The sequence below is a fragment of the Diceros bicornis genome, chromosome 15, assembly GCF_020826845.1.
Source record: "Diceros bicornis minor isolate mBicDic1 chromosome 15, mDicBic1.mat.cur, whole genome shotgun sequence".
NCBI classification, from domain to species: Eukaryota; Metazoa; Chordata; class Mammalia; order Perissodactyla; family Rhinocerotidae; genus Diceros; species Diceros bicornis.
In genome coordinates, this window is record NC_080754.1 from 21900180 (window position 1) to 21927012 (window position 26833).

At 43.1% G+C, this 26833-nt stretch overlaps 1 protein-coding gene across 1 annotated transcript in view; it reads right to left on the minus strand.

Annotated features, from left to right (window-relative positions):
* Positions 1 to 853: 853 nt before the first annotated feature.
* Positions 854 to 26833, minus strand: part of HGD (homogentisate 1,2-dioxygenase) — a 50151-nt gene continuing 24171 nt past the window's right edge. The window contains exons 7-16 of the mRNA XM_058555870.1: positions 20383 to 20442; positions 18295 to 18386; positions 17079 to 17113; positions 16172 to 16251; positions 15511 to 15610; positions 13316 to 13440; positions 10840 to 10944; positions 8377 to 8503; positions 3821 to 4002; positions 854 to 1201 (exon numbers count right to left, since the gene is read on the minus strand). Coding sequence (XP_058411853.1) covers positions 1052 to 1201; positions 3821 to 4002; positions 8377 to 8503; positions 10840 to 10944; positions 13316 to 13440; positions 15511 to 15610; positions 16172 to 16251; positions 17079 to 17113; positions 18295 to 18386; positions 20383 to 20442 — 1056 coding nt within the window. The 3' untranslated portion in view covers positions 854 to 1051. The remainder of the gene's footprint in view (positions 1202 to 3820; positions 4003 to 8376; positions 8504 to 10839; positions 10945 to 13315; positions 13441 to 15510; positions 15611 to 16171; positions 16252 to 17078; positions 17114 to 18294; positions 18387 to 20382; positions 20443 to 26833) is intronic.

The following is a 26833-nucleotide window of genomic DNA, read 5'->3' on the forward strand; positions in this document are numbered from 1 at the left end:
CCCATTCCTCTCTGTTCTGATTTGCCTGTCTTCTCACTCCAGGGGAACCTAAGCAACTCACCAAAGCCTTGGGCACCCCACTACTTTGGAAGGGATGGTGACCGTAGGAATGGAGGTGTTTGGAGCAGCTTTCCTACACAGCACTGCCTCAGTTTTGTTGTGGCTCTGTGCTCGGGCCTTCATCTTCTTTGGCCCTGATCTCCCCAGACTGTGACCTCGCTAAGGGGGAAGACGACTTCTTCCTTTTCAATCCTTCATCCCTAGCATCTTGCTCTGTAGCTGGCACATAGCAAGGACTCAATGCATGGTTACTGAATGGACTGATAAATGAGTGAATAGTAAGGTGACTAACTGTCCTGGTTTGACTAGGACTGAGGGGTTTCCTGGGATGTGGGGCTTTCAGGTCAAAAATCGAGATAGTTGGTCACCCTCAGTGAATGGTGCTCACTCTTGGTGGCTGGGCTTCTTGTCCATTATCACCATATTGGCTGCTACATGACTACCAAGATTAGACAGGCTCCTGGCTTGGCTGCCCATGTTTTAGGATGAGACTGGATGTTTGGAGCTCTGCTGATCCCCCCACCCCCCATGCTTCCCTATACCTGGAGTGACTCCTCAGGCCTTGGCCTTGGCATCAGCCTCAGCTCATGGTCCTTATGTTGGCCTGTCCTTCCTTGTGGTTTGGTCTTGTGGTCTGTGGTAGACACCCTGCGCTTGTGCTCCTAGAATAAAGGCACTCAGGCTAAGTACATGTGAAGGGGTCCTGGTCTTAGTCCAATCTCATGGACCCCAGTCTTGACTGATACAGGTCCGCCTCATCAAGACCTGATTATGACGAATCGCCACTTCCACAGAACACCAGCAAGTCTTTATTAAGTAATTAAGCTGACAGAACTTTCCAAATACATTTCTACAAATGTTTGAGTTACTTGACTGTGAAAAACTAAGTTCTCATTTTAACCAACCTCCTCCCCCAATGCTGCCAGAACGTGTAAGATTCTAAAGGAAACGGCACGAATCCAGCCTCAATTATGGTAGCAGTGCTCCAGTCTCAATGAGGTCCTGCTGGGTTCCTGGAATTGGGAGTGAAGTGGCTCTTGAGAGGTTCCCAGCACTTGTAGTAGTTCTCATCCAAACAATTAGAGGTCTTCAGCCCCCACTTGGTGACAGCCAGACTTAGAGATGACTCAAACATAAATGTCTGTAGGAAATGAAGATGGGGACAAGAAAGAAAAAGTGAGGTGGGTAATAAAACACCTTTGATCAGATGTCAAGAGATAGATGTCAAGAGAGAAGATGTGGGTGAGCAGAATCTTTGAACAATAAATCACAAGCGCTAGCATGGTGAAGAGAGCAGGCTCAAGGCTTGGGTTCGGGCTTATAAGCACATGATCCTTTGTGCAAGACCCCTCACTTCTCTGAGCCTCAAGCTTCATTCTACAAAATGGAACTGGGCACGTAAGCCTCACATTGTCCTTGTAGCACTATGGAGCTAAATGTGCTAGATCCAAGAGCAGAGGCGGGAGAGTCCTAGGAATATTCGTCTTCTAGGGGCCATCACTTTCTGTGGCTGTGTCCTTGTGAGGGAGGTCATTTTGCTGAGGAGGAAACTGAGACTCAGAGCTGGGAAATGATTTGTTTAAGGTGACGGTAGCAAGAAGTTGCAGAGCTGGGATTTGAGACTTTCTTTTTCACGACTCTGATCAAGAGAGAGGCTGGAAAAAGGAAAAGGAGGAAAAGAAGGAGTGAGGAGGAGGCAGAGGGAGGGAGGAGGCTGGAATGGCTGTAGCACTTTTAAAAGCCCTATCCCAGAGGGTCTGAATGGTGGATGTCCTGCTCTGTTCAGGTTTTTGTCTACAATGGAAAGAATATGCAAGTGCTCTGTGCATCCTCGACAGTCCAGCTTCACCAATTGCTGATTTTCCTACCCACTGTGGCTTAAAAGAAACAACAAATAAAACCTTACAATTCTTATGTACTCACATTGTTGGAAATTTTAAAAATATAGATGGACAAAAGGAAGATAATTCTCTCGTACTTCTCAACCCCGAGAACCCATGTTAATGTTTGGTGTCTAATATACATTAACTTCTTTTTGCCTAAAACAATGGAGATGTTTATCCCTGCCTGCCTTCCCATGACAAGCTGGATATGAGGACCAGATGAGATCATAGGGAAGTGCTGTGCACATTATAAAGTGCTATTCAGATATAAGGGTGGTTATTATGGCCATTATTGCTGTTGTCTCTTTGCTGACTGCTTCTTAGGAGACTTGCTGTCTGACTGAAGTAACAAAACCCCATCCCAGCTGAGTTATGAAGACAGTATTATATAAAGTTAATTTATTCCAAACTGGAATAAGGATAAGGCATATAGATGGACCTGGGTCCAAATTATATGACGGGAAATGGTGAGGAAGACACAAAGTTAGTCTAGGTAAAGTGTTGGACCTTCCGCCACCAGGTAGTCTGGGCTCCCTGGCTACCTAGGGCTCCCTAACCCCCTACATAGGAGAGCTCTCTCTCCCTAGTGCTCCAGGCCCTAGGCATTTCGCAAAGCCTTGCTCCGCACAGAAACAGCTCTGTCCTGTGCCTCAGTGCTGCAGAACACTGCTGCCTGGTAACACTGACTATCAAAGCCAAGTTGGGCACCCAAGGTTACTGAGTGCCAATTCTGGGGTAGCCTGTGCACCTCCAGGAGCCTTTGGAGGCAACAGCTTGACTGAGATTGCCAAACTGCTTCTCATAGAGACGTGGGGGTTCTACAGAAACTCTGCAGAGGCCCTCAAAAGGGGAAACAGCCAAGGTCAAGCAGATGGGACTCTTGCGCTCTCGCCCTCCAGATCAGCCCCATCAACTCTGATCTTGGATTAGGGACTGAAAGCAAACGCATTGGTCAGAGAGACAGATCAAGATCCCCGCTTAGGTAGTTTGCAACCTGGGCATGGAGTCAGGCAGGTCTGTGCTATTGATTTTAAAGTCAGGTAGCCTTGAAGGCATTTGTTTAAAAATGTAAAGCAAATTTGCATATTATTTAGCATAAAATTACTCCTTGTGGTCCATAAACTCTACTTCCAAGCATGCAAAAATAAAATAAAATCAAGTACCGCAGCCAACTGCAATTGTGTTCGGCCTCAGGGTTTACGGTCTGACACAGGAGGAATACAAAACAGGTTTTAAATCCCATCAGTTTCATCCCACGCCAAAGGCAAGCAAAAGAAAATAAGAAAAGAGCTGAGAAGTGCTGCTCACAAGCCCTGATGACAGTGAGGCAAAGGCTTCCTGACTTGCTTTGGCTTGAGAAACTGGCTGAAGGTGAGATCCTGCATCGCCTGCTATGTGGCCCTAGAGGATTCTTTCAAAACGCAGGAAACGACTCTGAGACAGAGCATATATACACAGGGCTGCATACAGATAAGGGAAGACCCCCCCACATAGTATTAATAATATCCCCTTATATTTGAACAGTACTGGACAGTCTGTAAGGTTAAATCACAGCCACCTGCTGGGTTGGATACCATGCCCACTCTACAGATGGAGAAGATGAAGAACAGAGAAGTTAAGTGGCTTGTTCAAAGTCACACAGGAACTAAGAGCTAGGATTTGAAATCAGGTCACTCCAAGTCCAAAGCAAGTTCTATGCTATCACATCAGGAGTCTAGTGCACACACAGGGGAGCGTGCATACATACATGAGAACGTACACACACTCTCCTCTGCTGACTCCTCCTCTGTGACTTTGGAGAAATAAAAAATAGCCACTCCTCTCAACAAGGTTGGGGAGCCCAGAGGCCACCAGAGCGTGGCGTTTAACTTGCTTACCATGGTGCCTTCAGCAATCCTCTCAGGGGCCAGCTTGGCTTTGCTGGCCTTCTCAAAGCAGTCGGCATCAGGCCCGTGGGGGGTCATTGAGTTGTGCAGGCTGCCTCCCCCTGGCAGGAACCCACCTTGCTTTGCCTCATAGTGACCTTTGATGAGGCCCATAAATTCACTCATGCAGTTCCCTGGGAAGGTTGAAACAGTATTATTTTTATTATCCAAGGCAAGACCTATAAAACACCAAGACCTCTCAAACATTATTTCTACAGAATGCCAAGAAGATAGGGGAATCTGACAAATTTTATAGGATTAATAAAGAATACAGATAAACATGAAAACAACCACAAAACATTCATTAGTGTGGAATTCTTGGTAGGCAAAGCTCTACTCCATGGCCATGTGGCTTATCAGAGGCCTTAAATTCCACTGTCTGAAGGAAATCATGCTAGATCTAAAGAAAATTGGAGCCTAGACAAGAATTTTAATAATAATTAAAATGCACATCATAATAAAGAGCTCATATACTCCATCATCTAGGCTTACAAGCCCCATATCAAAACTGTCTTTTTTCCCAGATCTGAATCCCTTCCCAAATTGCACCACAGTTGTACATGGCATCACCATATTTCTGGTTCTCAATCTAGAAAATTGAAGTGGTGTGTGTGTGTGTGTGTGTGTGTGTGCGCGCGCGCGCGCGCGCGGGCACGCGTGTGCACTGATGGAAGGTTGATGTAATGGAGAGAACCCTGGACTTGGAGTCCATTATCAAATGACAATCTGTGTGAAAGGATCTTAGTATCTATAAAAACCAGTCCATAAATGCCATATATGCTAACAAATATTATCTTCTATATCTGAGCCTGATATCACCTTATTCTCCCATTTTCTAAAATGCCTCTTAGATTCATTCTTTTCTTTCTACTTCCATTGACATTCTCTCTATAGAACTCTAAACTCTTAAAACTGGAAGGGATCCCTACTTCTATTCAATACAGAAGAAATTTCTATATCATTCTTGACATATTACCTCTTGGGCTCTGCCTGAATGCCTCCTGTGAATGGAAGCTCTCTACTCAACAAAGCAACCTATCATATTATTGAAGAGCTCTGGGTGTTGGAAAGTTCTCTCACATTAAATAGAAATTTGCTTTCATATAAGTTAAGTATATTGGTCCTAGTTGTGCTTTCTGGAATAAACAAAATTTGACAAAAATCACCATGTTCCCATTTTTTCGATCTTATGATTCTATTGCAAAAAGTTCCTTATTAGAATAGTAACACATTTAGAGCAGGAATTAAAGAAATATAACATCTGAGTAAATGTAAGTGCCTTTCCATCCATCTACCCATCTATCCATCCATCCATTCATCTCTCCATTCCCCACCTCATCTATCCGCCTATCCATTCATCCAGCATATATAATTGGACACTGTGCTAAATACTGTGATAGAGATGAGTACGACAGAGCCTGTCTAAAGTTATTCTTAGTCTGTCCCATGAGAGCGCTGAGAGTGCAGATCATGGACAGAGGAGAGAGATATAACATTGGCAACCCTTGCAAAGCCAAAACGTTTGATGTGATAAATGCCCCTCCCCTCTTCTTTGCATGCGAAGTGTAACCAAGTGTCAGAATACTTCCGTAATTAACTAAGCAGCCATAACCATCCTGCCCAGAAAACAAAATGCTGCTGCAGGCCTCTGCAGAAAAGGTGCGACCCAGATCAGAGCTCTACTTGCTTCTTCATGGAGCAGAAATCGAGGAAAAGAAGCAACTGTAACCCTCAAGTGTCCACATGTTAAAAGCAGTTCTGCGCATGACTTAAGGATGCTGTCATACTCCTCAATCTAGTATGTGTCCTCAGGGTCACCTTCATGGCTTAATTTTAAAAGAGAGCCAGACAGAATTCATCTTGGATCTGAATATGAATTTAGGTAGCAATGAGTTTGGTGATGACATTTCTATATCATTTTCTATATTTCAAAGGACAGTGAGAGGGCAGACCTTGCCTTTCTGATTAATGCTGAATCCAGATGACTAAGGTGCATTAAGATGACTGGAGGCAATATTTGTACAGAAATAATTCTCCACTTCTATAAAGTCACATCAAAGTAGCAAAGATTTTGATTATTGCTACAGCAATATTTTTAATATCTCTGGTAAAAATAATTTGTAACTTGGGGTTCTGTGGTTTTTCCAGCTAACTCAGGGCAACCATACCTTTCTGAGATCTATCTATCCGGGGCCAAATTTACTTGAGAGTCTTTTAAAAATTTGTAAGAGGCATTTTACAAAGCCATTTGTTTCAGGCAGTCTGAACTACAAACCAAAATCAAAGAGTGGGTTGAGAGCTGTATCCCAGCAGCAGACTTGTCCAAGTCACACTGCTCTGTTGTCTCTGGCCCTGGGTGGGGAGACAAGCCCAGGCCAGCATTTCTCAACACGTGGTCTGCAGCCCTTGTGCAGCAGAACCCCTGACTTGCTAGTTCAAAATGCAGATTTTGAGGTTCAAACTAATTAAACTTTCTGAAAGTGGACCCTGGGAATAAAAATTTTTTTAAAAAAAGCATTCTAAGTGAATTTTTTTTTTTTTTTTTTGGTGAGGAAGATTCGCCCTGAGCTAATATCTGTTGCCAATCTTTCTCCTTTTGCTTGAGGAAGATTGTCTCTGAGCTAACATCTGTGCCAATCTTCCTCTATTTTGTATATGGGATGCCGCCATAGTATGGCTTGATGAGCAGTGTGTAGGTCTGTGCCAGGGATCCAAACCCACGAACCCCAGGCTGCCAAAGTGGAGCATGTGAACTTAACCACTACACCACCGGGCTGGCCCACTAAGTGATTTTTATATCCCCTGATGTTCTTAAAGTGTGGTCCTTGGAACAGTAGCATCAGTATCACGTGGGAACTTGTTACAAATGCAAATTCTCAGGCCCCACCCTGGACCTACTGAAGCAGAACGTCTGAGGGTGGGGCCCAGGAATTGGTGTTTTAACAAGCCTTCCAAGTGACTCTGATGCATGCTAAAATTTGAGAACCACTGCTTCAGGCACATAGGGCAACCTCAATACAAGAACTACGTGAACTAGGGAATTATCAAAGACTAGCATATGAGGTACAGACTATAAACCAGAGCAATTCTCTCTCCTAGACAACAAGACCTCTAGGGCACTAACTTCCAGGAGAAGAGTTAGGGCCCGTGATGGGCTAGACACTCTTCAGAAGCACGTAGTTTGTTATGACTCTATTCACAAAGTACCTGCTGTCTTTGTAGTGGTAATTGATTGTGTCCTTTTCTCCACCATAATGGTGTCACCTTAAAAAGGTGATGCCAGAATTTGACCATGAAGTGGCCTTCTTCCATCCTGAGGGCCTTGGTTCCCTACCCCATGCAAATGCTTAAGTTGCCCATTCAGTGTACTGTTGTGTCCTGTTGAGCCCTGGGAGCTGGTACATACAGAGAGGAGCCTCGTATAGACAGAAGACCCTGAGGTTACCTAAGGAAAGGGGGTTGTTTTTTAGAATGTCCCAACTGAAATGCACCTCAGAGTCCTTCCAGAACTCTGAGTATAAAAATGCCATCTCCAGGAAGTGGAATTGTACGCTGACATTTAGGTTGGATCTACAGCTAGCTACTGGACAATTAAATGCCAACCTCATTAAGTACAGCCATGAAGTACCTGACTCATTCTTGGTGATGCATTCACTTATTAAATAAATATTATTAGATGCATATCACAGACCGGACGCTGTGCTAGGCCCATCAGTTAGCGGTCATGAGTGTCTGCTCTGGCATCAGACTGCCTTCAGTTAAATCCCTACTCCACCACTTAACTAGCTGTGAGGCCTTGAGCAAGTTACTTAACCCTTCTTGTCTCAGTTTCACTTTCTGAAGAAAAAAGGGGGTGATGATACTACCTATCTCTTACAACTGTTATGTGGATGAAATGAGTTAGTACTTTTAAAGAACTTAGAGCCATAGAAAATGGCCAATAATTGTTAGCTATTAGTAATAATATTAATAAAGTAAAAATAATAGATTTGCTAAGTTCTAATCTAGGCAACAAATGCTGTGCAGAAACTGCTTCCAGAATAGAATCCAACCCCTAGTGTGGACTGCTGTTTGCTTTACCCCACCGAAATTATTGGAGAAGGCACATTTACGGGCTCTTGAACCAGACTTAGGTGATGAGCTTTCCCAAAACAACAAACTAACCAACAACATCCCGCTGAAACTCCTCCCCACAAAGAAGCATCTGAAATGTAAGGAAACTTCTTGCTTCACACTTGACCAGCCTTTCTGCCTCTCTTCAGGGCCAGAGAAACTGGGTCTTAGGCCTTACCCAGTGTTTTCTTTTCAGTGTCAACACATCACTGCCATCCCCACAGAAGTTGCGGTATTTAAGCAGCTTAAAGTCTAGGCCTTGGGAGGCAGGACCCTGAACTCCAGCCTGGGCAGAGTGTTCCAGAAACACCTGCAGCAGTATTCCCAATGGGTAATGCTCACCGTTTTGCTGTCTCTTTGGTTTCCAAATGTGGCTTGGTAAAAGAGAGACTTACTATGGTAATAAGGAGGCCTGAAGGTCTTGTCAGCAACCCCCCATCGAGGTGGGAAGATGACAAAATCAGCGATGGCCACTCCAGGGCGGACGGACTTGGCAGTCAATACTGTGAAAATGGATGGGTCCTGTGAAAGCACAAGGAGAGACAACACACGATGAAAAGGAGGTGACTGGACCATGACACACATGTCACCCACACATGAAGGCGTTTTCAAGTGACACTCTAATTTCTGTTCAAACCACACAGGCCAGCCTAAGAAGTCTGGGCTTGTCATCAAGGTGCAGTAATCACTCATCTGACTTTCCCCTCTTGCTGTGCTTGAAGCAAAATGAATTGACACCAGCTAAGAGGATTCTGAGCCGCTTTTTCACCCTGCTGAGCCCCCATTTCATGTAAGTACTACCCCGTGGGGCTGAGAAGCAGTGGTGCCTGAATCACAACCTCAGGTCAGGATGACCAGAGCTGGGATGTGCTGCAGGGAGCTCTGGGCAGAAGGGATGCTTGGAGGAAAGTAGAAATAGAAATAAAATAATATCCAAGTTTTGGCATAGACGTAGGATGTGCTTCTCTTTGGGGGAAACACAGAGACTCCAGACGGTATGCTCACTGCTTTCTTGCCCTTGTTTGACTCCCAGGTCTATAATACACCACTTACATCACTAGTTTAGGCGGTGGTAGTGTAGAAGGGAATAGGTTCAGGGACAATATTACTATTTTTAATGAACTTCAGAATCCTTCAGTGGAAAAACTGAGATTCAGTTTAATTGAAATCAACAATCATGTTTGCTTTCAGATGCCATGAGCGGGTCTGGGATTCAAAGATGACTGAGATCTACTCCTTGCCCCTTTAGCATTATCGGTGACAGGAGTAGGGATGGGGCACTGAAGGAGTAATAAAACAGGTGCATGAATAACTCATCACAGCAAGGTGTCAGGGGCAATCTAGCTTTATAGATACAGATCCAAGGGAGTACAGAGAGTGCCCCTCTACACCTGAGAGGATCAGGGAAGGCTTCAAAGAGGAGGTGACATTTGAGGTAGGTCCTGAAGAATGGAAGGAGAAAGAAAGAAAAAGAGAGGGAAGGAGGGAGGAAGGGAGGAAGGAAGGAATGAAGGAAGGAAGGAGGAGGAACGGAAGGAAGGAAGGCAGGCAAGAAAGGAAAAGGCATTTTAAGCACAGAAAACAGGAAAGACATCAAAATGCCCAGAGATTTTCTAAGAGGCAAGAAAGCTAAGGCCCAGGGTGCATTGGCAGAAGGGAGAGGGGCAAGAGGTGGTACTGGAAAATAAGTCCAGGGCCAGATGGCGAGGAGCATCAGATGCCACGCTTCAGAGCTCAGACTTAATGCCAAACCACGGGGAACCTGCAAAGGTTTTCTAATGCAGTGGTAGAGCGATCAGATCTGAATTTTGGAAAAATAACTATAGCAGCACTACAGAGGAGACTGAACCCGTGTAAATGCAAGTCAAAAACCAACCCTTGTTGCTGTGAGAGTTAACACTTCTTCATCTGTCATGAGAAATGATCTGAAACTATTAAAGAAAAGGTAGTGAGGCTCAAATCAAACTGATTCCATCAGTGTCTCAGGATCCTTCTTCATGCTGTTTGGGGCTTGATGCCTCGTTTTCTTTTCCCTTTTGGTTTTATTAAGAGTTGCTGCTCTTCAGAAAGGTAGTTTTTTCCCCTCAGAGATAAGCTGAACTGGCACAGTCATCTTTCTCTCTCCGGTTCTTCGGCTTCTGCTCCAATTATCCCTCAAGCTTGTGGGTTAAGCTCATCTATTATGAACTAGGCTGCAAAGTGAAGTCCCCCCCAGGATCTCAGAACTAGCGCTTTATCACCAGTGTGGGGCTTTGGGAACCTGCACTGTAGACCAGGGACTTATTTGTGGCCCCCGAATTGAGTGAAAAATATGATCACATTCATATGCTAGAATTTCTTTGGTTTAAATTCAAGCCCATGAGGAACTTTAGAAGGGGGCTGTCTGCTCCATCACTGCTAAAAGCAGCCGAGAGTGGAGGCACTGGAGAAGGCAGCTGGAAAAGCAGACTCTTGGTATGTGTGAGCAGGACAGAGAACTTTCCAAATCCAGAAATGTTCCTTTTTCATCACTCCATTCCTAACATTAGCAATTGGTTTTCTTCTTGGGATACACTTTCCATGAAGAAATTGAGTTCTTAGCCATCTATGAGGGCTACTGTGAGTACTCTGTGTAGAGGACTGCACTGTGAGTGTTGAGTGTCTGGCTTGGCTCTCTCACTAGCTGTGTTGTTTACTCCTTCACCGAAGCCTTCTCGCAGATGACTCAAATTCCTGTCAGCTAGTGACAAATGACTGTATCTCAAGCTTCCAAGGGTGACACTGGAAATGTTAAACCTGTGAATGTCAGGGATCTACTGTGGACCCCTCCCACCCAAGTGTTGCCCTATCCCCAGAGCCCCTCCATGGTCCAGACTTACTGCATGGTCGAAGGCCACCGAGTTGATGACCATGAAGTTCTCCAAGTTGTACTTGTAGGGTGTATAGTTGCCGTGCCAGGCCACAACATTGAACGGGGAGAACTCCTGATCACAAAAAAAGCAGGAAAGGGTGAACTTAGCACCTAATGCTTTTGTAGCTGGGATTCCACAATTTGTACTTGGCATTACTCTCTCTTTTTTGATTTGATCTTGTCCTCATAATTTAATAAGACCATCCTTTGGGAGAAGTATAAACCTGAATCATTGTGTGGTTGCTACATACGTCCTCAAACTGTCCCTCGCAAAGCCACTAACCCTATTTTTCCAGTTCATAAGCTGCAGCTGCCTCTGATCCTACATGCAGCAGAAGCACAGCACATTCTCCAAGTAGTGCCTTTTCAACAATTTTTAACACAATTGTGAGAATATGTGGATGCCAGTAATTCTCAGACAATCTGGGCCACCGTCTGGGTTTCTTGGTGCAGAGGGCAGGCACTTGCTGTGACTGGTCTCCAGGTAATTTCTGCCTAGAAGAGCTTCTGGTAGACCTAGTGCCTGGGACGGTGAGTGCAGGAGGGCAAGAAGGTCTCTAAGAGTTCCAGCCCCAAGGACTTGGGATTTCAGAGCAATCCGCAGGTGGTGCTTCTTGGGCCTGCCCTGGCGTAGGAGAGGTCAGTGTTCTATTATAGGAAGGTGGTCCCCACTGTAGCTATGGGTCTGTTCTGGAAACAGAATTCAATTCAGAATGTTCTAAAGACAACTTTACTGAAAGGACTACTCACAGAGGTGTGATTAGAGTTAAGTGAACTGACTTGAGATGGTGAGGTATCTGAGCCTACCAAAAGTGGGAAGACATTGCCATTCTTAGGCCCGTGAGATACGGGAAAGAAACAACAAGGTCCTAGTTGTTGTAGGACTCTGGCAAGAGCTAGAACCATGAAGAAGAGGGCTTCCCAGTGGTGTGCTGGTAAATATTTAACAACTAGCTTTCTGGGAACAAAATAAAAAGCTCTGATTTATAGTATTTATTGATTTCTGGGGTATAAATACTCTCACCATGATCATTTTTGAGCTACCAATGTGAAGTCATGGAACACAAAGCTGGGAAGAGATGTGTATATCAGCTCTTGCAAGCCAGTATGAACTGCCTCCAGCACACTACTGAGGCTACCCAACAGGAACAGGGGTCATGGAGGGATGTAGTCCCAAACAGGAGAAGCAGGAGAAGAAAAATCCCAACTTGTCTTTCCTCCTGCCCTCCAATTTTCTGTGAGGACCTCCCACTGGTTGAACCCAACCAAAAGCCAGCTGGCTAGGGAGCCTGGGTAATAGTCCATATCGGTCAACCTCCCAGGGCACAGATCATGGCAGAGAAGGGAGAATGGATCAGTGGGAGCTCACACAGAGAATAACCAGCACAGGGTCTACTTGGAAAGTAGAAACCCATGGAGCTGCTGGGTGCTTCTAGAATGGTGGTTCTCTATCAACCGCACATCAAAATTAATATGGGACACATGCTAAAAATTTAGATTTTAATGTAGATTTCCACACCCCACCCCCCAGAGGTTATCATTTCTGCCAGGCTGAAGTAGTATTTAAGGATCTGCATTTTAAATAATCTTCCCTAAGAATTTCTGATGCAAATGGTCCTGAACCACATTTTGAGAATCTTGACCCAGAGAGTATGAGGGTGACAAAGTGTCAATGAGGGTGACAATTAACCTTATGGGTTAATTTTAAGTGCCAAACTAGTTGGCCTCTGCTGATTAGCATACCTTTTCGAAGCTGCCCAAGGGAAATAACATGCCTCGGCAAAATATAAGCAATAAGTCAAATGGGAAAAACAGAGCAGAAAAATAATGGTAAAGAGCAGAGATCTTTGGATAATTTTTGTTATATTATTGCTTTATGCTAATATATTACATATTCAGTATATTAAATAAAAATATAATATTTATGCCTTTGCTTATCTCCTGAGTTTACCAGGCTGGTGGTATAAACCAAATCAGGCTATTTAACTGAGTTCTACTTTTTTGTATCAATCATTGCTTGTATTTGAAATATGGTGGTCATTGGTGAATATAAATCTTGGATGATAGCTCATTAACTTCTTTCCTTTTCAGAACATATTACCCTGCCTGTATAGTATGTTTTCCACACCATTTATAGAGACCAACATATTGCTGGGATTTTCCTTGCTTGGTGAGTAGAAAGAGCATGACCTTTGGAGTCAGAAAAATATGGGTTTAAATGCTGGTTATGCCATTTACTGTGACATTGGGTAAATTATTTGTCACTACTTGGCCCATTTTCATGACTACAAATAAGGCAAATAGTACCTTATTATAGTATCTTAGTGGTATGGTAAAGATAAAAGAATACAATATGTGTAAAGTATTTAACATTGGCCTTGGTAATCAGTAGGTACTCAATAAATGTTCATTCCCTTCCCTGCCTACCCACCCTCTTACTTTACCTGTTTAGCAGAAAATAGCTTGCCCTGGTATTTATTAATTACAGTGTAGCCATCTGGCACTTGGCGATCTTCATACCAGGCAACAGGTATCAAGAAATCACGAGGATTGGCCAAGCCATTGGCTCCTGGAACACAGTCACCCAAACATCTTTTAGACACTTCCGAAATCACACAGGAAAGATGCCCACGGTTGCACCAAGACAAAGGGCTTTCTTCCACATCAGGAGCCACTCCACAATTTGCTTTCATTGTTCAAAGACCCATTGGATTCCCAGTCTTGCATCTTTTTATGAAGACCCAAGGAATTTGGTCAGAAAAAAATCATAAAAATTATCATTATCATCGCCAGCATCACCTCCTAAATTTGTAGAGTGAATATGGTTTATAAAACCATTTTACATGCATTATCTCATCTCTACAGGTGAGAAGAGGGGAGGAGAAGAAGACACCAGAAAAGGGGAAAAGGAAATATATGGTAGAATACTAGACCTTTTTTTCCAAGAAAACCCTGATGACTAGAATTCATCTACAGTCCTCGAGAAAGGGGGGGTCACATACTGTTGCCCAGACTCGCCTCTGCTCCTCAGACAGAACTCAGAATCAATCCATGTCTGTAAAATGGCTCTCCAGCCTGACAAATCTGTCTGCCACTCAGGGGAAAGCTATTCAGGACTTGCCAGCTTACCTCTGCTTAGAAGCGAGTGTTCCTCCAGAGAAAGAAAATAAATCAAAAGACCAAAAATGAAAAGCATAAGTGCAAAAACATAATTTAACTCTGAGAGGAGAGACCTGGGGAGTGTTTTATCATTTCCAGCTCCTGGGGTTAAAAAATATAAACCCCCAGCTGGTTAGTAAATTATATATATTTTCCAGAGGGTTCGTGTTCCATGGAACCTGGAGGCTATGCTGACTGTGGAGCAGCAGGAAGCCAGACCCAAGTGGGAAGAGCGGGTGGTGAGCAGGATGACAGACGGCCCATCATGGCTCCAGCTGCTTCTCTGCTGCCTCCCACTTTCCTCTGACTATTTGGATCCCCCCAGGGGAGTGACCAGAAGGCACATGCTGGCCTGTCCCTGTTTTGCTCTAAAAAAGCTGTTGACAAGGAAGGGAAGAACTGGGAGGTGTGGCCACCACTTTTAGCAAACATGCCAAAGATGAAACCAAGGGGCAATTTTCCCAACTACACCTTTCACTCCAAGAGATGTTTTGAGAACAACCCCTCCTACCACCTTCACTTCTCTCCTGCATCTCCTGCTCCAGCTTGCCAGAAGAATCGGGGGTGGGGGGAACTTGGTTCACTTGTGAAAGTTTTAATCTGCCTCATGGAGGCTGTGGTTTCTAGCTCCTTCATGGCACTGAATGACGTACCTTTTCTGACTGTTAAGTGTGTTGTTTTTGTGGAGTGTGCTCAGTAGGCATGTGACGTTCACAGATTATATGTCTCTCAGTCTGTTTCCCCTTTCTGTAGGAATATGGCCCCTGCCATTTTTATGGCTTCCCCCACTTTATTATCTACATACAACCGATTGACTTAAGAAAATGATACCTCTCCTATTCACAAAGCTCATTTCCATTTGTATGCTTTCCCTTAAGCTGCCTCTTTCCTCTTTCTTTTTCCTCAACTTTCCTCAAGAATAAGTCAAATCTCCTCTCTTCTGTGAAGTTATTCCTGGTGACTTGGCCCACAGTAACCCAAATTTCTACACCCTTTAGGGTACACCGTACAACCAGAAATCCATAACATACCATCTTGTTCTCCAATGGTCTGTATACTATTCTAGAGAGAAATTTACTTAATGGGTTGGCTTGGGTCATTTTCTGTTATGCATGTATTTCATGGGAAGAGGCTTGTGTTACCCTCATGAGGTTCCTGTCATTACCCTCAGCACAACATGAGAGCCGAGACAAGCTGAAGGATTGATGCCCTCATGAGCTAATTAATGAAGATTTCATTTCATCAGTTGGGTCAGCCATGCAGCATGGAGCCCCTGAACTCAGAGTTCTGAAAAAAACATCTGGGATTGCTCAGGGAGTTTCTGAAATACCCAACTACACTTGGTCTAGAAAAGAAGCTGTATAGAGAGGAAAGTTGAAGTTTGAGTGAGATAATGAGGGGAGAAGGATGTTTAATTTTCATGCAATTATCTGTGTCCTATATCTCAAGCCAGGCTTAGAGGCTTGTAGTAAAGATTTACCAATTGGTCCCAGGTCAGGCAACTCAAAGTGGACACCATAGACCTCCAGGATGTAGCCCCTGGTCTCCTCGAAGACATCTATGCTGAACCGCATTCCTCTCTGGAACAGGAAGCAGACACTGGTATGTCCTCCCAAATCATATCTGTAGTTATAAAGAACTTGCCCCACAGCCACAGCCAGCCCTACATGCATAGGTTAAGCTGTAGTCCGTTGAACTGTTTGAGAGGTGACCAGCTCAAAGATGAGTTAGAAAGCAAAATTTAACTCTTAATCACATCTGTGACCCAAACCAATTCTAGTCTATTCTCTCACTGGGTTCAGAGATAACAGTGCCCTGATTTAGCCAAATTTTTAAGAAATTCATCTTAACTGCCCTCCACCCCCATCCAGGGCCTTATCCAGAGTGCACATAAATATTTAGGAAGGCAAATTGACAGTGCTCTTTGCTTGGTGACTGTGTACTATTTTAAAACAAAGCAGGCACCCAAGCCTGCTCACTCTTCTGCACAGGGAGCCTTCTGTGAAACTCAAACTCCCTCCCCATTGCCTAGACATGAAAGAAATTTTAGAGTTGGAAAATTTTAGAGTTAACAGCAGTGCAACATCTGATTGCTCCCAAATTAGGGAGCAGCAGGGAGGAGAAGGGGACACACCACCAACCTGAATGACGCAGATCTCGTTGGGCTGTACAAGCATCTTGCCAAACTCAGTGTAAATGAGAAGTTTCCCTTTTTGGGGAACTAACAAAAAAGACAGGGCAGCTGTGAACAACTCTTTTCGTGCAAGAACTACTTCATGAAGAGTAAAAGGCTTAAGGGCTGCATTTGCATTTCCATTTCAAATGAAAAGAGCTTTATTGAGTCTTATTGGGGAAAATATATATTCTGACAACTTAGGTTAGCTATTTGACTATCTAGAAGAAAGTGAATGAAAGAATTGACTCTGATTTCTTTTTTTTTTGGTTGCCCGGTAATGAATTTGTATATGCACAATTCTGTAAATTAACCAAGAAGGGCAGCAGAAATAGCATGGAAAATCACCCATTTCTGATCATTCCTGTAGGATCCTGGCATTTGCATGTCTAATGTCTACAGCAAAATGTTCACTCCAAAATATCGGTACTAAAACCATCAAAAAGAATAGGCAGACTACAGAAATCTCTAATAGACATTCCATTTTAGTTGGTTTCATGAAAATTTGTATTTAAATTCCAGATATCAATGACAGATGGCTTTTTCTTGGGCAAGTTTGAAGGCAAATAGAGTTATCTTAATAAGTTAATCACACGTTGATATTATTCCTCATTTCTTTTCAGCTGCCCAGATCTCCCATATCAGAAAGGCCCAGCAGAAATGGGCAAAGACAGAGAGACCAGGAAATAGAGTAGGAGCTTTAGGTACACTGCGAATCTTTCCCAGACCATCAGTTGCCTTTAGACCACAGTGTGTAAGTTGCACTAAATAAGACAAATTGAAAGATGAAGGAAAATAATATGTGTAAAATTAAAAAGCAGCTTGTGACTAGGGATCAGTAAACAGTGAAGGGGTCTGAAATCTTCAAAACTTACCAATCAAGAAGTCCCCATCTGAATTATAAAAACATCTGAAACATATAGAATAATTCCTGTGATTTTCAATTTTAACACTCTCCAGACAAATTAATTGACTGCACAGATTATTATTCAGTATCCACCATGTGCCAGGCTTAGTGCTGGGTATAAAATGGTGATGAAAATGACCCATTCTCTGCCCTCATGGAGCTTAGAGTCAAGCAGAAAGTCAGACAGCAATCAAACAATTACAGCACTCTATCATAGCAAACTGTAACAGCACTATGAAGGTCAAGGTCAGGGGAATGGAAGAATAATGGACCTGATCTAGTCTGAGGCGTCAGCAAAGGCTTCCCTGAAGAAGGGACACTTAACCTGAGATCAGAATGAATCATCTAGGCAAGGGTTTGAGGCAGGGGAGAACATTCCAGGCAGAAGGAACAGCATGTGCAAATGCTCTGAGGCAGGAGGAAAATGCTCTGTGGTAGGTTGAAAGAACTGAATGAAGGCTAGTGTGGCTCAAGTAGAGAGAGAGTAAGTGCTTGCTAGGAGGGTGGACTCAAAGGGACATCTCCAGTGTCTTGTTATAAGGCTATGATCTTGGTCCTGATTCATGGCTCAGAGAAGTTAAGTGACTTGCCCAAGGTCACTCAGCCAGGAAGAGTGGATTGGGCTTTGGACACAATGCTCTGGTTCCAGAGGTGGTGTGCAAAACCACTATGATATTCTGCTTCTCAAAGAAAAGGCAAGAATGCCATTTACACATATTTTCTGATTTAAAAAAATCTAATAAGTGCCTCTATTTAGGAACTTTAAGCTTATATTACAAAGCTATTAGCTGAACCCAAAGTCTGTCAGCTTGACCTGCCATCAATAGGTGGTCCCGATGTCTGCTCATGCAGTGTGACTTTGGACTCAGAAACAGCCCTGGGAAGCCTTAGAAATTAAGGATATTCTGACTCAAACCTAGATAAAGTCAAAACTCCTCTTGGGCCACTCCTGCTTTCTAGTGCCCATTGTTCCTTTTCTATTTGCATTGCTATAGTGACATTCTTGTTTATGTCACTGGACTTGGTCAAGATAGACATGTTCACTTATTATCATTATTAATAAATGTATATAAACATTGCTGTGGAAAAAAACAATAACAACAACAACAAAATCCCAGCCTTCACTCTCTGGACAACAGCTCTTGGGTAATGGGGATGTCCTGCCCCAGCACTGAGCCACTCACCTGTTCGCCATGGAGGTGTTGCAGAGGAAAATGTGGATGGCAAGCCCATTGTTAGACCTGATGTCTCCAGCTCCACACAAGGTGTGTAGGCCCTGGGGGAGATCCGCAGAAGAGGGAAGGGTGAATGTGAGTAGTGCCCAAGAAACCAGCCCTTCTCCTGGTCCCTGAGCGCTATGAGGCAAGATTCTACTGGTCCCTTTGGGACCAGTGAGACATTTGTGATCCAGGCTGCCTCCGGGGAACCTGGGATTTATTGACTTATGTCTGGTAGGTGGTGGCTCACCCTAGTTGCCAGCCATGGCCCTAGATCTTAGGGCCATCAGATGTTCTTACAGAGCATCAATTCATTATTTGGCATTTTATCAGTTTGGTGTTTAAGATCAACCTGAAGGAGAGATTCCTTTGGAGGTAAAATCAAGCACCTAAGAGGCTTGGGGAGGAAGGTTGCAACATTAGAGACCAGTTAATGTCCCTCACATACACACCACTACGTGGGCAGCCCTCTGCTTATGAATAGGGTCAGCCCTAATCTCTCTTGAATAGCACAGAGGAAAGCATTCTGACCAACTGTAATCCTCTCTACTGATAATCCACAGTCCAAGAAATCTGAACACACGGGCCTCCTGAAAACAGCCCTCAGCCCCAACCTGCAGATAGAGAGCCCAAATTCACACGGGGTGGGAGATTTCTTTTCATATTTCAACTCAATTTGCAACTCGGGGGTCTATTTAGATGAGTCTACACAGAGCTTGGAGCACTTAATACAGATAAGGAATTCAACATGATCCATCCAATTTGGCCTAAGGCTGTGTACCTGGACTCTCCTTAAGTAAACCATGAGGTGAGGTTCATCTCCAGAACCCTCCACTGGCTTCTTTGAGCTCCACTTCCTTTTTTTTTTTTTTTTTTTTGTGAGGGAGATCAGCCCTGAGCTAACATCCGTGCTAATCCTCCTCTTTTTGCTGAGGAAGACCGGCTCTGAGCTAACATCTATTGCCAAGCCTCCTCCTTTTTTTCCCGAAGCCCCAGTAGATAGTTGCATGTCATAGTTGCACATCCTTCTAGTTGCTGTATGTGGGACACGGCCTCAGCATGGCCGGGGAAGCGGTGCGTAGGTGCGCGCCCAGGATTCGAACCCTGGCCGCCAGTAGCGGAGCGCGTGCACTTAACCGCTAAGCCACGGGGCCGGCCCTGAGCTCCACTTCCTTGTAGCTCCCCTTCCCCTCCCCTATGTATGCTTTTCTCTGAGCACAGGTGTTCCAATACTCCCAGCACCTGTAACTACCAAGCAGAACTTATAATCAGTATTGTACTAACTAGAATGCCACTCTCAGTTGATGCGATTCTAGCTCAGGGACCCATTTCGGGGAGTTCATGAACTGGGATGGAAAAAAAATTACGTATTTATTTCACTAATCTCTGACTGAAATATATCATTTCCTTCAATTAATGCGAATGTAAGCAACAAACCACAGCGGTGTTAGAAGTGCCTGTAACCTTGTCACTGATAGAAACATGCATATTTTTATATCATATTCGGTTGTTATAGATACCCCGAAATATCAGTTACGCTCATACTTCTAATAACCAAAGTTATTAGATCTTTTCATAGATCTTGTGATTTACTGCATTAATAAGGAAGCATATATATTACTATAAACCATACCAAATTTATTTTAATATTTTTGTCATTGTATTTCAACATAATAGGCTTCTTTGTAATTTTATGTACTTTATTTTATGCATTTAAAAACACAGGCTTCACCAGACTATCAAAGGAGACTATGGAACAAAAAGGCGAAGAACCTCTATTCTAACCAAATACAAAGGAACCTGAGGTAGGTAAATGCTCAATTTCCATTGGCCTTCAGAGATGTTGTAAATAGCTCACCGGTGCCCTTTGGTGTTAGGGGCCATATGGTGCCTGTAAGTAAGACATCCGTCAGCCAGCCCCCAAAACAGGCAGGTGGTACTGTCTCTGCTGCCTCTCCAAGGCTGCTTCTCCTTGGCATTTAGCCTGCAAATGGCTGGATCGCTCACCGCGGAAGAAAGGAGAGCAGTGGGAAGGTGTGGATAGTATTGACTTACACTCACGAAGTCCACTTGCTTCTGACATGCTTTTGGAATCTCAAATGGTTTCCATCTAAGCTGGAAAAAACAATACACATACAGGAAAATCATTTCACAAGGGGAAACTCCAGACTTTTTAAATAAATAGCATCGATTACACAGCAAAAGGGCAGCTGCTCCCTCTGTGAGGCTCCCACGACTTGTGATTTTATTATTTTAAATTTAATAATTATCCATCATTTCCTTAAAGAGGATCAGTTGGGTTCTGCATGTGTATGTGGTGTGTCTGTGTGTTTAACCCATATATACATATATATTGTCTTTGTTCTTTAGCACTGTAAATTATAAAAATAAAAAAAGATCATTGCTTCTTATTTCAGAATCTGTTTGTTTCTTTTAACATTTTGCTCGGGCACATCAGTGAGTTTTGACTGATGCTGCCTTTCATGGCTATTTATAATCAGCTCCCTTCCCTGGCATGCCCGCCTCTCTGTGTGGGCTGCTGACACTGCAGGGGAAGCTTCTACTTCTACTTCCAGCCCTTGGAGTTTTGAATTATTTCTTTAAGAGAAAGAAAATGCATCCAGCTGAGACTGGATTTGGTAAAGGCAGTACCAGGTTCAATTTCTTCACCAAACCCCATGTTTGTCCCCAGGTTGCCGGAAGGTTCAGTTTAAATCACAACAGTCTTTAACTTAATAATGAAATGATCTAAGAAAGTGGGGAGAAAAATCAGCAGGTCTGGGCCCTACTCGAAGTATCAGCCCAGCACTGATTAATCAACTTGGCAGCAGGCCTGATCCCACCAGGCTGGCAGCTGATAAACCTAGCAGCCTCAGGACATCTCATGGAGTGACCTGCACCCTAAGAGCTGGCTCCACTGGCTGCAGCGCCTGGTCAAGGCAGGCTGGGCAGGGGGCGCAGTGCCTTCCATATTTCAGAGAGACAGCCATGTGGGAAAGATGCAGCAAGTGGAAAAGGTGACGCTGGGATGATTTTGCCTGTCTGACATACACAGTCAGGCAGCTGCCTGTATTTCTTAAAAGCAAAGCAGGATTATCACACTCTGGGTCTACCTGAAAAGGATGTAAAATGTTGATTTGAAAAACTATTGAAATCATGCTTCAGCAAGAAGGAAAAGGTTTAGGACTAATTCATTAAAGATGATATTTCCTGGGGGTGGAAGGGGAGCTGGAGAGCAAGGATCTAGGTCAGGGTCTCTCAACCTTGGCACTATTGACATTTTGCAATTTTTTTTGTGTGGGAGGCTGTCCTGTGCATTCTAGGATGTTTAGTAGCATCTCTGACCTCTACTCACTAGATGCCAGTAGCACTTGTCCAAGTTGTAACAACCAAAAATGTCTCCAGACATTGTCAAATGTCACCTGGGGGACAAATTTACCCTGGTTGAGAACAATTGACCTAGGAAGTTATTCCTCTGACATCTGGAAGGGCCACAGCTAAGCACTGCTGGCTTTTCTAGGAGAGGTTCTGGTCTACTATCAACCATTACTTGCTGCTTCCCTGTCTAGTAGCAGTGCAGAGTTTGTATACCCAGGAAGATTGTCTGGAAGATAACACTACCTAGAATCTTGGTTCCAAGCAGAGTCATCATTCTAGATTTTCCAATGGAAGGAACTTAAGTATCAGATCAATGGTTTCCTGGACAACTTTTAGATCTATCCAAAGATTCTGAACTCTGTTTACCCATGAGAATCACCTGGAGGGTCTTTGAGACCCAAGACAAAATTAAATCAGAATCTGTGGAGGTGGGGCCAGGCATCAGTATTCTATAAAGGCTCTTCTAATGTGCAGCTACAGTTTAAGAATCAGCACACCCAACCTAGAGAGTCTATGATTCTTGTATTGCTGAACCAAGCACTACGTTCAGAAAAGTCCACCCAGACAACCAACCAACCAATTAATCAGTCAACTAAATCGTGGTAACTTGGGCCAGATGTGGCAGTGACATGCCAGTTACCAAATAGCAAGGATGATTAAATAACGCAAGTCTAAGAAACAAACCTAAGAAAAAGGGGAGAGAAAGAAGAAAGAAAGGAGAAACAGAGAGGAGAAATTCCAGTAAGAGGGAAGCACTGCCTGTTTTGTTGCACTGAGACAACACCTTTGTAGATCTTCCCAAAATTAAAATGCCTGTTGTGAGTAGAAATAAAGTCCTGGCCCCCAGAGAAGAGGTTCATCTTCTGTGAGTGGGAATGACTAAACCAGAGAAGCTGATGGGTTGGTTTGGTTAGGTTTTTGCTGGTCAGTTTTTCAAAGTCTTCTGTAGCACATCAGCCCTCAAGTCATGGGGTAAGAGAACCTGGGGTGGTAGGTGGAAGGGCATCCCCATGATGATGTCAGAAACATGCCTTCAATAGGGCCCACACCCTGGATGAAGTAGTGGCCTTGAAGCACCTTGTCTAATGCAAAAATGATGCCCTTCAAAAGATGGAGATGGTATAGGGAAAGGAATAATTTATCTGCTGGGTCTGAGGGCAGCAAATTGTACAGGGCCTATATTCAGCATATCATGAAGGATAATAAAGACCCCAAGGTGGTTCTGATAAACCCAGTATCCACAAGAAGAAGCCAGCTTTGGATCTTCAGGCAAGGGATTTGGGTCAGGGTCTTTGGTGTGATATCTTGTTGAAGATGAGGAGGGAGATTTGGGGAGAGGATGGACAGGAAGAGTCCATGGAGTGGAGCATAGAAATATCTCCTGCTAAAGTTAGATGTTCAGCTTAATTGCATGCTGTAGACTAGCGACCCTCTGAGTCAAGGCCAGTCCAAGGGGGCTATGCATTGGGCTGAGCCAGGAGACCTGGCTTCTGTTACTGCCTCTGTTACCCTTTACTCTGTGACGTCAGGCAAGTCATTTTCTCTCTCTAGATTGCGTTTTTTCTTACATGTAACAATGGAGTGCTGGAGAAAACTATAATTCCATAATTCTCTTCAGAGAAGAGCTTCTGAAAGTAATAAAAGATGCTTGTTAACTGATCTAGTCCTATAACTTTTTAACAATTTTTTATCCATATTATACATTATTGCTAAATATCCCCAACATAGAATTTAATTATTAAATATTTCAAAAACAATGAAATCAATTGTAGTACCTGATGCAATGTCTTGACTATAGTGGATATTAATAAATTAGTGTTGAAGAGTTGAATGAGTTAATAAGTATAAGGCACTAAGAGCATTGCTAATAACTCAAAGAACAAGACTAAAGCAAAATTGTGAGATTTTTGGAAGTCAAAATGACATTCAGGCAATATCTAGGAAATTCACAAATGCTTCTAAAAGTCCAAAGATTATTTCTAAAATGTAAGTCTGTTCTTTACACACATAAAAACACCTTAGTTCTTCCGTTTTCTTTCTGATTTTCTGCCCAGTCGTCCTATCAACTGTTGAGAGAGAGGTGTTGAAGTTTCCAACTATAATTGTAGATTTGTCTATTTCTCCTTTCAGTTCTATCATTGCTTTACATATTTTTCAGCTGTATGCTGCAAATTCTGTTGGAAAATAAACTTTTACTTACTAGAAATGAAGTAGTCAAAAATAATGTGAAAAGCATGTTCAAGGGAGTCCAAAGTCAGAATTAAAAATTCTTTAAGGTTACCAAAGGAGAAAGACAGAGAATCAGTGGCAACATTTAATGATCAAGATTTGAAATTCATACTCAAGGATGAAAAGTTAACCAGAGAATTAGCCTTAGCATTTCCAGAGTTAGAAGACCAGGAGTTGGACTGGAGGATCTAAGCATCCCTCTGAACACTGAGATTCTTTGATTTACTGATATTCTCTCCAAAATTGCCTTGGACTCAACTAGATTGGATGAGTTAGACACTCTCAACAACACTGGCTAGCTAGAGGTAGACATATCATTAGAAGTCAGTGCCATTCATCCAAGAATTCGGAAATAACTCACAGATGCAGTAGTGATCACAAAGTGTAAGAAATTATTAGCAGCAGCTCTGGCTAGGAGAGGTCCAGGGTCACCCACTACAGTGAGTTTCAATCCAGACTAGACAGGTAGAGAGGTGAATAAAATAACACAGTGGCTCGCTAAATTCTTCAGCAAATCTAACAATTTGAGGAAAATAGCAACATGATTTATGTGAAGAGAAATCAGGCTTTGAGTGACTCATTTGAGTTTTTGAGGTAATAGGCAAGAGTACAGGTAAGGAGGATTCAAGTTCTGTACTTTATTTAGACTTGCAAGTCTTTCATGAGGCTACAAAAAAGATGAGCATTTATGGGATTTGGATGACATTTTTTCATGGATAGAAGCCTGGATCCTTGACCTTGCCCTTGAGTATAAAACTAAGGGCATTACATCCATTACTCAGCACTTAGCATAGAGCATGAAACAGTGGTCACTCAATAAATATTTGTTGGTTGACATTTAATTCTCACAACAACCTTCTGAGACGCCTATGATTATTATCATCTCTATTTTAGAAGTGAAAAATCTGATGGTTTAGAGCAGTTAAGTTTTCTCTACCAAGAACTGAGGCCAATACTCTCTCAGCCTCTCTTAGTAACCTATACCCTTTAGTCTCAGCCTGTCTTGATCTGCTTCCCAAACTATTCACGATATTGCTGGCTCTTGAATCCAGGCTTTGCCTCCTTTTAATGGTCTTATACTTGGTCTTCCAAACTGACCCTTATTTAACTGCTCCTCCAGTGCTGAGTTGATGGCCTAGTCTGACTCTTGAGACCTGAACTCTGCTAAGGTCCTCCAGTATCAACATTCTTATCTAATCCTCTTATATTAATTCATTCAAGTGACTTATTGAACCTCTCCATATGCCAGGTTTTATACTAGGTGCTGGAAGTGAACATGACAGTCTCCTCCCTCAGGGAACCTATTACAGAAGACCCTGAAATTGTGGACATTTTCTGATAGGAAATGGATAAGTAGAAATGACTTTAGAAGAGAAATATAAACAGGAATGTTCCCTCAGGAATAAGTCCTGGCACAGGGCCCATTTAACATTTTTATATATGGAAAATAAGAGACACGCATGATGAAATAATCTGGTTTGCAGACAGCTCCAACATCTTTCCAAAGAGTGAAATGCAAGTTAATGGAGATGAACTGCAAAAAGAGCCAGTAAGCTGTTCATAAAGGCTGAAGGGGGCAATGTGCACTGCAATGTTGGCAAACATCAGTGAATACATTTTAGGGAAATGCAATCTAGTCTATTTATAGCATGATGGGATCTGAGGTATCAGGGCGTCAATTCAACACATATTATGATTCTACTATTTGGAAGAAGGCATGTGCTGGACACCGCAGGTCATATGAAAATGACGGAGACACAGATCCTACTCTCAAGTACTCTGAGAAATAGAAATGGTTCAATGAAGAAAGTGGTATTTAAGATGAGTCTTAAACTACAGGTGGGATTTGGATGGGTGGATATTAGTGAGAGAAGAAGAGAAAATTCCAGGTAGATGAAAGCATAAAGTACTAAGGCAGGAAAACTTAGAATATTGTCCTGGAATGGTGACAGTTCCAGTATGGCTTGTGGGGAAGGGAGATGGAAGAGAGTGGAGGGTTTGAAAGATATGATAGTGAATCAGGGCTCTTGATCACCTGTCTTGGGAGCCTTCACTTGATTGGCTGGGCAGTGGAGGGGAGGGGTCATAGTAGGATTTAAAGATTTTCTAGATGATAACTTAGTAAACTGAATCTAGCAGCAAGGTGTGGGATAGGGTGGGGAAGAGACATGGATCAGTTAGGAGGCCATTATAACAGTCCAGGTAAGAAGAAATAAGGTCTGAGCCAGGTGGTGTTAAGAATAGGAAGGAGAGTATAGATACCGGAGATATCTTGGAAGCAAACTCTACAGCAGTATTTCTTAAAGAGTAATACAGAGCCAACCTGCGTGGAAATCATCTGGAGAGATTCCTGGGTACCACCCCAGATATACTGAATTAGAATCTCTAGATAGTGAGTCTGGGGAATCTACATTTTCAACAAGTCCTCCTGGTAATGCCTATGTACACTTGGGAATCACGATTCTATGGACTTGGCACCTAATTCAATGTAAAGGGAAAAAGAAAGAAGTTCTCAAAGGTGACTTTAAGGATTCAAACCTGGGTGTGTGAAAGAATGGTTGTGTCACTAACAAAGAAAAGCCAGGGAGAGAAGAGAGTTTGGATAGGACTATGATGGCTTCAGCATGGAACCTGTTGCATTGGGATACATACACAGCAATGTCCAATGCAGGTTTTGAAGTTGGAGGAGAGATTTGTAAAACATATTGCAGAGAGGTGATAGTTAATGTCATGGGAATGAATGACATTTGTTAGACTTTAAAAAGTAAAATATGGGAGATGTGGAAGATGGCAAGAGGGAGATGAAGAGGATAATAGAGTGTAAATAATGTTCTACAATGAAGGTAGCTCCAGAATGGCTTCCAAACCCTAGGGTGGTGGGACTGACTTCTACGATGTG